Raw genomic sequence first — 12,634 nt, 5'->3', positions numbered from 1 at the left:
AAGAAAACTGAACCAGACATAGCTTATGTGTGGGTGAACTTTATTTGCTGATGTAAATTAATTAGTTTTTCAAGATACTATTGGTCTTAAGATATTTTTCACCCACATATTCTGAAAATATTAAAGTGAAGTAGGGTGGAGAAAGGTGCCATCAGGAGAATATTTTTAAATGCAGTTTGGCTCAAGAAATAACACTGACAGCGACTCAGGACTACATTCTACATGCTGAGACCACTGAAAAGTAATAGGAGGTAATGTTAAAGGGTGTACAGTCCAAGGTGACTGTGTCCTATGGGACACAAAGTAATAAACTCTCCTTTCTGAACACCTTATACTTAGTTATAATTTTTTTAAAAGCAGAGTCTTTTTAATTACTGCATAAATGTATTGCTTAAAAAATGAACATGGAAAAATAGGACTATTAATCTGATCTGACATCTAAAACATGTGCATGTATGACTACACTCTTCCTAATGTTTAATCGTAGTTGCACCCACTAGAGGCACAATCAAGATAAATGGGAAAGTCCCTGGTATAAATTAATGTAATACATATAATGTGTATTACCATCCTCTTTTAAAAATACCTGCATGAAATCACAACTCCCATTATTTTGTTATTTTACTACCAGGAAAATAGCATACCTTATCTAAGATGAGTGATGTTTTCAGAATCAAAATCAATGTTCTCTCAAGTACTACTTAATTTTAAAATAGGAATAACTTAATTTTCTTTAATAAAAGTCATAAGCTGCCCTCTCAACCCAAAAGAGTCTTTAGAGTTTTTGCTGAAAGACCTAAGCTATGTGGGATCTTCAGTACATCAATTTTCCAAACACCGACTTCAGTCCCTCTCCACAATTAGCATGATCTTTGAAGGCAGAAACTACATCGTATTCATCTTCTTATCCCCAGAGCCTGTAATTACTGCTGATTCTTGTTAGTATAAAGTCAACACAAACAGTAAATTAGCGAATACTGAACCATTCATCACCCCCAAGGCGAAATACAGGGTTAGGTTCCTCTGAACTTCTAGTCACAACACTTTCATCAACTGATCAACACACAACCTTGTTTCATGTGTGGGTCTACTTAAAGGCACCTTATTTAATATATGTTGTTGATTCGTTAACATTGAGCTCACTGCCAACAGCATTCTAACATTTGCATTTTCTCCGTAAGGCGCATCGCAGCCTTTCTGTGCTTAATTGAGAATACCACATAGCACTTCAGGACTAGGCTCGGGGGCCATTTTAAACAGCCAAATCACAAATAAAAAGCAGCGAGAAAAACATGGCATCACATATACTGCAAAAAGGACTTGTTTACAGTCGAACTGAAACAAGAAGGCAGAGTGCTGCATTGTTGGACCTCAGCTTGGAATGCGCACGTAGGGTGAGTCGTATTTTCTGCTACTCTGCATATCCACATGTCTACGATTGACAGCAAAAGTATGAATACTGATTCTGGGGTCACAAATAAATTTTAGTCAGTAGACATCTGCAAATACAGACCCCACAAATAATGAGGATTGACTCTCTTCACACAGTAGGCATTTGACGAAGGTTTCAGAATTGAACGAGTAAATGCTCTGTTACTTCCAGTAACTTCATTACTAATAATAGTTATTATTAAAACAATGCTCTTCTTTTGATCCCATCTAGGACATGCCTGTTTTACACTGAACCCACTGGAGCAGAAAGCTACATACATCATGACCCAGGATTGTTGGCAGTCAAGCTAACACTCTGAGTCAGTGGGAACCAAGTCCTCTACGAACAGGTTACTTTCTCTGTTGCTTCTACTAGCTCTTCGCTGATAAATATGAAAACACTGAACAGCACATGCCATAAAATTCTGTTGGGAAATGAAGGGATCATGTCCTGCCAGTAGACTGGAACAAGAAAGTACACACCACTGAGATATTAAAAACATTCATTCCTATGCTTAAGCGTCAATCTCACTGCTATGAATAAAGTTATTACTGAGGGGAAAGTAAGGTCAGAATGCTGACAGAACATAAGTCCTTTTCACACTCTGTCCTTGGAAAGACAGTTCTCTAATTGGTGACTACAGCCATTTTTTAAACACTGAGATACCCCTGAGAAGCATGATACTTCATCTCTTAGACAAATTGATCTTACTGTTGATACAAGTTCTCATACACAAGTGTTCAGTACCAGCTGATGTGCCTACTACATTTGTCTCAAAATCCAGCCATACTACACGGAGCAGCAAATGCAAGAGTTTTCAATCACGTGCTCCCAGCACAGCTTTTCCACTTCAGATCATGTACATGCCCCTCAACTTTTTACCTCACTGTCAAAGTCCTGCCCCCTCAACAAAACAGCTGTGAGTTTTTAACAACCAGGGAGCCACCTTCTGCCTGGTGAGTAAGGAATGCCGGGATGAAGAATACGGCATCGAACTCTTCGCACTACTCACGCAAGCCCACTGCGCAGAAGCAGTAAATCACACTAGACCTGGCTGCTTCATCTTTTTATCACAGAAAGATTTAAATACAAACACAGCACATTGGATTTCTTGAAAGTTTCATGATTGTCACCTCTTAGTTCAAAAACTCTAATTCCTGCTTCATTTACAGGATAAAATGTCAACCATTAAAGACACCTGCCAGAGTTTGTCTCTGAGCTCTGCCACTTCCTGAGCTACTGAGAGAATTATTTAACCTTTCCGCATCTCAATTTCTCATCTGTAAAAGGGAGATGACAATAGTATCTATACCTATATCTGCTTTAAGGATTAAATAAGAATAACAGATGAAAACTGCTTATAACAGCACTCGGTAAATGTCAGCTATCACTAACACATAAATATAAAACATTAATTTATACAACAGTTAAAAGACAAAATACTGTGTTGCTGTTAAAGTGGATTCTGTAGAATATCAAAGCTTAAGAACGGAGGTGTAGAAATTCAGTGGCATTTCTAAATTCCCAAAACACTTTTTCAACTTCCTTGGTGACAAAAATATAGATGTTAGACGGATACTCATGGTTCTGATTGGTAGTACATGCCGATTATTGTGGTCTATAATTCTCATTGCCAACTTTATTTGGTTGGTGTGTATTTAGAAATGTAAGTTTAGGTGATAACGCAAAACTTGAATTTCACTAATCTGATCTCAGAATTAGTAATGAATAATTTTTGATATAAAACGAGCTAGGCTAATTAGGTTTACATATCTTTCATTTTGATATGAGCACCTTGGGCTCCCATTTTTAATAAGGCAAGCATAAAATTACAGCTTTGAATGTTATCTTTCCTCCTTAGGATTTCATAATGAGCCATCTGCATAGTTAAGCAGACATTTCACCGTATGACACACTGCTCAGACTTTAGCACTGTAACGACAATTTGGCTCTAGAACATGTTCTGTCTGGATTTTTTTTTTTTAATCAGTAGAAAGAATATGTTTGGCATATGCACCAATAGATTATCACCAGTCTTGAACAGTTAAATCTCATGAATCTAATATTTCTCCATATTTCAGTATCAACGCCAGTATGTTGAGACAAATGGCCTGCCAGATGTTAAGCGTTGCTGAATTGATCCCTATCCATGGTCAGTCTTTCCCCCTTCCCTATAGGTTCATAAAGATAGGGTGATATTGATGGCAGTGTATATAAGAGCTTTTTTATAAAAGACCACTGAACTACCCCATTCATCAAATTTGCCACACTTATTTTTTCACAAAAAAATACCAAGTGTGAAGCCCTGTAAGGGGTAACAAACATATCATAGAATATCATGCACAATGAATTAAACATTTTCACTAACAAACATTCACTTCTGCCAAACAATTCAGAAATAATGCTAAACTGTTTAAACAGACAGGAATCTGGCCTACAGTCAAGAAAAGCAATAATACACTTAAAAAAGAAATACATCAGTAGCGCTGCTTTTTTAGACAAAGAGCCTTTTCCCGCTCTGGCACAAAATGTGGGAAAGGAGCCAAGGTGCTACTTATCAGCTGTTTGACATCAGAGGAGGATTGTGTGCGTCAGCGGGCCCAGTAGGGACCCCTGGTTTATGGCAATGGCCCATGTGCTTCTTATCTTATCAGTTTATAGTGTCTGGCACTTCAACCACTGCTGTGTGAACCTAAGAGAAAGGGAGGTGTGTAATTGTGAGGGTAGGGTGTAGACTAAAGTTGTGAGCTAAGCAGGTTTGAGCCACTTATTAACATAAACAGTCCAACATATTACATTAATTATAATAAAAGTTTTGCCCTCAAACTCAACCTTTAAGGGAATTTTTTTTAGAGATTTTATTTATTTATTTATTTGAGAGACAGAGAGAGAGAGACAGGGCACAAGCAGGGGTGGGGGTGGGGGACCGACCAGACAGAGAAGCAGACTCCCCACTGAGCAGAGAGACGGACACAGGGCTGGATCCCAGGACCCCAAGATCCTGACCTAAGCAGAAGGCAGATGCTTTACTGACTGAGCCACTCAGGCGCCCCAAGAAAGTGAGTACTTTTTTTAAAAAAAGCTGCCCCAGCTCTACATGACAACTTCCTCTACTTATGCAACTATATCTCATAGTGATAGCTCCGGAGAGTAATTCCATCATATTCCACTTAGAAGAGTTAAAGAGAGAGCAATTTTTTAGAAAATGTACACGTAACACTTACATTAGCTCCATTAAAACGTGTTTGGGGGCCGAGAATGAGACTAAAACTGCTTTCAAGTGTTCATCAATGTTTTATCTCTAAAAACAAGATCTGAAAGGTGGGCAGAGGTCTACTCAATGTCCAGGTGGGGCTCAAACAGTCACATCACTCAAACCAGGATTAAGAAATTCCTGAAGAGAAACACTTCCTTATAAAAACTACCCACAGTTAATTTTTAAAAACAGTTGATTTAAAAATTACCTTAAATTTTAAATATTTAAAGAAACATCATATTTGCTAATTAAAAATTTTGTCAATGTAATAAACTTGTATTTGGAATATCCAAGACAAAACATGTTTATTTACTAGTTTCAATTCAGCTTGTATGTTAAATAGTTCTGTATTAAAAAATTATGATGCATTTATACCTGATTTACAGCTATCTCAAAATACTGTACTTCATAAACTACACCATCATCCTGGTTACACAGCTGAGAAAACAGACTTACAAAATTACATGAAACGTAATGTTTATTATTCCTTCAAGCTTGCCTGTTAAATTAAAATAAATATAATTAATTTGTACCCAGATACTCCTCTGTATGGGTTGGAAGTGACAATGTTATCAGCCATGAAGAAAACTTGCTCTCTCCTTCCAGAACAAAAATTCCTTCACTGACCACACCTTCTGCTATAGGCTGAAAGGTACCCCACAAAATTCAGGTTGAAGCCCTAAACTCTCCATATGATGCTATTTGGAGAAGGGAGGCTCTTGGGAAGTGATGAGGTCATGGGAGTGGGGCCCTCATGGTGGGATCAGTGGCCTTCTGAGAGGAGATGCCATGTGACGATGCAGCATGAAGAGGGCCATCTGCAAGCCAGGAAGAGAACTCTCACCAGGACCGGAAACAGCCAGGACTGTGAGAAATGAACATCTGTTGTTTCAGGCCCCCAGTCTAGGGCACTTTGTCACACCAGCCCAGCACACTAACACACCTTGTCCTATCCTCTCATTCCTACCGAGTCTGCTCTCTGCTCCCACTGGACACATCCATCCTGCTCACCTGCCTTCTCAGCCACCTGAACTGACGTCGGCCTCCCCACTGAGTTTGAAAACCTTTGCCAACTATTGCAACGATGCCTTAGCTACTACCACAGAATCCCTTGCTTATCCCTGCACGAGGTAAACCCAGTCATCCAATTCCTTCCACAGGCCTTTCCAATTGTTTGGACTAAAATGCAGAGCTGTGCCGATTCCTTTATTTCTCCCTAGATGACTCCCGGTCCCAGACATCCACACATATCATCATCTCCCTGAGACACAGCTTGACCTTTGCTTTCCTGAGAGCCTCCTTCACTTTTCCTCTCTGACATCTCTCTGAACCTTTACCCACTTTCTACGTTCTTCCTCGTTCTCCCTCGCCTCCGCCAGCTCTGCCCACGAGGTCAGGGGATCCGCATGCCCCTCCCACTCTCCGGTCTTCAAACTCTCTTTATCCCCTTCTCACAGACCACTAAGATGCTAGGCTGCCCTCCATCCTGTAACAACAGCAACACAACCTCCTGCAAGCGTGGTAAACTCATCACACATTCTAGTTTTCCTTCTTTCACCATCAAAGTGGAGCTAGCAGTCCAGTGCTTACTGTGGTGTCCTTCACTCTGATTCAGCCTTCATCACCACGCTGTGACATCAGTCCCCCAGCACGGCGCGGAAACTGCTTTGGGAAATACAAGCCAAACTTCCCTGGACAGTTAAATATCAGGAGCTCTGCCTTCATCTCCTTGGACTCGGCAATTTCAGGTCTTACTAACCCGTTCCTTGTTTTCTGGATACTTCCTCCTACGTAACACAGCAGAGAAGGTCAGTTAGCCAACAATCAACTTGCCTAAAGCAAACAAAGCATTAAATAGACCAACCATCCTAAGTCAAATGAAAAACAGCCAACTCCAACTTCATAGAAACCTTTAAAAGCTGTTAAAACTAACCTGTCCGATATTAATCACTGTAACCCTGACAACCATGCTGTGGGGAGTTGACAGAGGGCTGATGTCCAACAATTTCAGGGTATGAATGAAACAAGTTTTAATCAACTGATAATTTTGTGATAAACTGGTAGAGTAACACTTAGCGCTGCAAAGTACTAGTTTGCTATCTATCCTAAATGGCCCTTCCAAGTTTCTTTTGCTGACTTAGAAACTCTACTCACCTGTTAAAATGTTGGATTTCCTCTCTTCTATCCTCATTCTACATTCTTTTCCTTCAAAGTCTTCTCTACCCCCATGTCTTCAACTGTAACATCTCTGTGGATGACTTCTATATCTATACTCTTAGCTTCTAAACAAAAAACAAAAAAAATCAAATAACTATCAGATAATTGATACCTTCTTGAATCTCGTCCCTCTTGGGGACCCCATCTCTAAGTGAAGTCCCCCCACCCAGCTGTCTAAGCTCCACATCCAGCCATCCTGCAATCCGCTTTCTCCCTCAATGCTCGCTCGGGTCCATACAAACTGCTGACTCCTGCTCAGACGACTTCCATATCACTCCTGCATCCTTCCGGCCTCTCCCCTTCCCTCGGTCACTGCCTCTGATCAGGACCCCGGGAGATATCACCTGCCTCTCTTCACATCAGGGAAGGTCTCTGTGGCCACTTAGGGACACACCCTGCCTGGACAAATCAGTCAAGACAGTAATCTCATCCCCTGCCCGTGGTCTGGCGAGCCACTGCCGGGGGAAACGCCGCTCTCCTTCCCACGTGCTTACTGGGCGCCAGCGGAAGCATCTACCTCACCTCCCTCAGAGCAAAAGAGTGGCAAGAGCAAACAAGGGAATCCTTAAGAATGTCATGGAGGCGCTACATTCATCACACCCGGAGCTGCCCCACCTCAGAGCTTCCAGGTCTAGGACACACGTCTGCCTTACTGTTGAAGCAATTTGGGTTGCAGCCACAGGGTACCCCAAACAGACGCGGTCCTGTGAGGCAGCCCTGGTCTGGTCTTTCTGACTCCAGGTCAGTCTCTCTTCACATCACATTGCTGGGGACGGGGAAACAAACCCCACCGTCTGTGGCTGTGGGCCCCTGGGGCTGCGCACCAACCCTCGGGTAGGCAGGCCATTGCACCGCACGTTCCACGCGCCAGTGCCTCGAGGCATTCCTGCACGGCATCGAGCCACTAGGGAGCTGGGAGCCCGGCAGCACAGGTGTCCCCAGGCCAGCCAGCAACCCACGCAGGGACTCCTCGTCCCGCTCTCTGGGGGGCTGTGACAACCGGCCCGGCCGCCCCCCAAAACGAGGCCCACCCAGACCCTGCTGAGGTGCCCTTCACCACCCACCAGTCACCACGCTCCGGGGCCACGCAGGTGGCTGAGAGGCACTTCCGGTGACGTCACACGCACGCCGGAAGTGCAGCCATGCTGTCCGCGTGGACATGGACCTCACTGTCTGGGACTAAGATATGACACGGAGGAGTCTTCCTCCGACCGAAGTGGGCACGACGCCTCGAATCCGCCACCCTCAGCTAGAGAATGGGCTAAAGAAACAAAACCACCTATAAGACTATTTAAGGGTGCAACCCCCACAGCTCCTTGCACCTGCCAGCCTCCTCCCACCTCTTCTGGCTTCTCTCCCCTCACCCAGGCTGCGGAAAGCGTCCACGAGAACCTGCTTTGGGAAGCATGGGGGTTCCACTCCGAGGGCCGCGAATTGAGGGTGGAACGCGGGCGGTAATTCCGCTGGACCTAGTACTAACTGCTGGGTTCCCCCAAAGTGGCCGAGTCGCTGCGGGGCCGACAGCCCCAGGCCCCGCGGAAGCCCCCACCAAGGTCGTTTTTAAAGGGGGGTCTCCTGGCTCCTCCCCAAGCCCCTCTCGTCCCCGCAAGGATCCAGGAGTATCGCCAACTTTATGGAAGATTCTCTTTTGTAAATGCCACACCCCAGTTAAACAACTACCGTATTGTAGGATAGACGCAAAGTGCGTTTTAAGCCAAAGGACAATAATCTGTTTCAGATTTGTATTTAAAAATACAGCACTTAATCAGTTTTTTCACGGTATCAAAACAAAATGAAAAACTCTTGAGGTACGGAAGCACCTCCATGACCTGTGGCAAACACACCGTTGTCTCTGCTAACCTGGCCTCTGCTCTCTCAGGACTTCATGAAAACCGCACTTAGACCCCAGCTCTCTCCGACCCAATGCGCCTGCCCTTCACAGATAATGAACTTTTTCTGCTTTTGTTCTTAGATGCGTGATATAAAGTCACTGTCTCCAACTGACTTCAATCTACTTCTGCCTTAAAGTCAACCATGTTTGCGCATCGCGCTGTGCTGGATAATGTAAGATACTAGTACCACTCTGGCCTCAAGGTGTTCGTGGCAGTGTCAGAGACCACAAAGAGCAGAGTATTAGAACTGTGGAAGAGGCAAAAAGGTAAAAGGGGAAAAAGTGGCAGACTTAATAACTGACTAAAGAGAATGAAGATGAGCCCTAGTTTTCAAGCTTGAGAAGCTATGTGTATGGCATAACCACCTAATGAGAAAGAAAATGGTAAGTTCAAATTTGGAGGTGTTAAATTTTACAAAGTTTACTAAGTTAGAAAAATAAATTATGAAAATAAATTATTAATTTCCTTTTTAGATCCATTATGGGACAGTAAGGGAAGAAAACCAGGGGGAAAAGGCCTGTCAGCTATCCAGTTCTAACCTTCCATATCTCTTAGCACTCATAAAAATAGAAACATTGAGTTGTCTATTGAAGCCTTAGGATTGAGAAGAACAGCTTAGACCATTTAATACTAATTTGAGTTATCACCACTTTGACAAAGGGGCAGTGCTTTGGGCTCTCCAAAATTCATATACTTAAGTCCTAATCTCCAGTGTTGTAGTACTTGGAGGTAAGGCCCTTGGAGGTCATGAGGTCGCAGAGGCCTCATGATGGGGTCAGTGACCCAGAAGAGATAAGGAAGACTATCCTTCTCTCTGCCAGGTGAAGATAATGGAGGAAGGTGCTTTCATTAGGAACCCAATCAGCCTCCACCTCCAGAGCAGTGAAACATAAATGTCTGTTGTTTAGGCTGCCCAGCCTGTGGTATTTGTTACAGCAGCCAAAACTGACTAAGAAAGAGAGGAATAAGCATATCACTTAAAATTTATGATGAACAGAATAAACAAAACTGAATTTCTCATAATGTGCTGCTAAGTCATTCAAGCTTTGAAAATTTTCCTTTGATTATTTTGATGAGCAAAAGTGCTAAAATCCTACTTGGGCTCGGGATTAATTTATTCAATTTGGCACAAAGGATTTGAATAGCCCCAAGCTGATCTCATTTTTAAAGCAGAAAAAAGAATAAATCAGTCATTTTGAGAGGAGAAATGACTAGAAGTCCATGGACAAGGAATTTTGTTCTGTAATTTCATTTATTTGCCACATAAGCCTAGAAAAATCACTAACGGTAATTTTAGCGATTTTTCTTATTTCTTCCCCCAACTATACATTTATTTGTACGTTCAACAACTATTTTTGATCACCAACAATATGCTAGACACTAGAAATCTAGAGATGATAAAAACACCGTCCTTGCCTCTTACTCAAGCTAAGGAGACAAGCAAACAATAACACACAAAGATAAAAGACGATAGCTATGCCTAACCCACCTACTCCCTGGGGTTACTGTAAAACTTTAATAAACTAACTGGAAATTGTGTTCAAAACAAAAAGCGCCACACAAAGTAAGGTGCCAATATTTTAAGGCATATATACGTTCACAGCAAACAGATATCTTCATGCAGGCTGTCTGAGTTGTCATTACTGATCTTAATAAGGTATCTAGAGGTACAATAAAAAGTAAGTGAACTGCAGCAAAAGTGTTCATTTAAATTTAATGCAAAGTTAAAAAAAACAAAACCAATGGAAAAATAAAAACTTTATGATGAGATCTTCGTAAGTACACAGAAGCCTATGTTTTAAATTATTATACTTCATAATTCTCTGTCAGTTTAATAAGTTAAAGATCTGTATTTCAAATTAAGTATGTTTTTCTAAGGTGAGCTTAGATCTAATTAGATCAAATAATCTAACTATCAAGTCTTAATAAATCTACCTATGTTTAAAAGCACAATAAAAATATGAAATTAAACAAAAGGTTGTTGAGAAAGTATACTGAATATAAAAACTGGACTCAAGAGTGAAAATCACCATATATACCAAAGAAAACAACATGGATTCATGAATCATAGGAACAGCCACCAAAAAAACTCCAAATGTTATTCTTTGGGGATTTTTATTAGCTATATAATCAAGTATAGATGATCCTCTCTGAACTTTCATTTCTTGAACTTCCTTTAGTTGGTCTTTTCAAATTGTTGTACATTCAAAAATTAAAACAATATAAAAAAGGTATACACATTGAGAAGTCTCATTCCCAACAGAACCCCCCCCCCAACCAAAAGACACACAACTGTTTTCCTAGGTATCTTCCCACTGTCCCTTCATGTAGCAAATGAACTTTCATAAATACAAGCAAAGCACATCAAATGTATCCACCACCAAGTACCAGCCTTCACAGCTGCTTCGTTTATGCAAAACTTTTCTGAGCCAACTGCTTGTGATAATCGTCAGAATTTTTTATGTGCCTACTATGTACCAGGCACTATTCTAATGATTTTCCATCTATTAAATCATTTAATCTTCAAAATAATCCTATGATACATTTGCTATTATGTCTACATTTTACAGAAGAGGAAAAGAGGACTAAGAGATTAACTTGCTAGAGTTTACACAGCAAATAAGTAACTGAGCCATTTTCAAATGAGCCTTCAGATTCCATACTTTCTAATTACCACTCTCTTACTACCTCTCAAACCTTACTACTTTCAATAGTTTATAGGTAAAAACTCAAATACTGTGGTAGACCCAAAATGACCTGCCAAAAGATAGCCATATCTAATCCCTGGAACCTGTGAATGTCACTTTATGTGGCAAAACATGAAATTAAAGATTTTGAGAGAAAGAGCTTAGCCTGGATTATTCAGGTAGGCCCCAAATCTTATCACTGTCACAGTATTGCACATGGCACTACACCTGCTCCAGTAATTCGCTTCACAGGAAAATGGGAAGAAAAAGACAAGAGTACAAATTGTTTTTAAGTATATATGGGGAGAAAGCAATTAGAACAATTCAACATAGCAAACACTTGGCTCTCAAATTTTAGTTTAATAGTTAAATTGCTCGTCCTTAGCAGCAATTTAAGGAAAACAAAAGGAGGAATTTCGTTAGGCTCTCAGGTTTTATATTGGGATAAGTTGTTTTTGCTATAAACTTTTAGCATTTATTCCCTAAGATGATGAAGAAATTTCTCATTTAACTCACTACTTCATTTTATTAACACTAGCAGGACTGATGGAAAATTTAATCATTGCATGTTTCATCAAGTAAAAACTAGAGAAAACCTTCCTTCAAAAAGCCTTTCTCGTCCCAGTTTGTCAGATTATCATGTATGACCTTGGATGAGTCGACTTTAAATCCATCAACAAGTGTTGGAGGTTTCCCCAAATTTAACATATAAATTATTTATTTATTCTCCTCTTTACCGATACATATGACAGAAGAACTAAGGCATAAGTACTTTGGAAAAGTGCTGTTTAAAAACAAAACAAGGGGTGCCTGGGTGGCACAGCGGTTAAGCACCTGCCTTCGGCTCAGGGCGTGATCCCGGCGTTATGGGATCGAGCCCCACATCAGGCTCCTCCGCTATGAGCCTGCTTCTTCCTCTCCCACTCCCCCTGCTTGTGTTCCCTCTCTCGCTGGCTGTCTCTATCTCTGTCGAATAAATAAATAAAATCTTTAAAAAAAAAAAATAAATAATAAATAAATAAAAACAAAACAAGACATAATTTTCACATGTCTTCCGGGAAAGAGGGACGATTATTTCTGCCTCTTTAGAATTCCAGTTCGAACAACAAAGGTTACATGAAGGGAAGCATATCATAAAGGCCTCCGCACA

General features: G+C 41.1%; 1 protein-coding gene across 2 annotated transcripts in view; it reads right to left on the bottom strand.

Annotated features, from left to right (window-relative positions):
- PDE10A (phosphodiesterase 10A) overlaps positions 1 to 12,634 on the bottom strand; it is a 286,912-nt gene that overhangs the window by 214,207 nt on the left and 60,071 nt on the right. Inside the window, exon 2 of one of the 2 annotated variants that reach the window (XM_057310905.1) lies at positions 6,843 to 6,970. The exons of the other annotated variant lie outside the window; for it this stretch is intronic. Coding sequence (XP_057166888.1) covers positions 6,843 to 6,879 — 37 coding nt within the window. The 5' untranslated portion in view covers positions 6,880 to 6,970. The remainder of the gene's footprint in view (positions 1 to 6,842; positions 6,971 to 12,634) is intronic. 2 annotated transcript variants of the gene reach the window in all.

Source organism: Ursus arctos, unplaced genomic scaffold (genome assembly GCF_023065955.2).
Source record: "Ursus arctos isolate Adak ecotype North America unplaced genomic scaffold, UrsArc2.0 scaffold_13, whole genome shotgun sequence".
Classification (NCBI taxonomy): Eukaryota; Metazoa; Chordata; class Mammalia; order Carnivora; family Ursidae; genus Ursus; species Ursus arctos.
The sequence above is the reverse complement of the archived record's forward strand: the minus strand, read 5'-3'. Positions and strand labels throughout refer to the sequence as shown.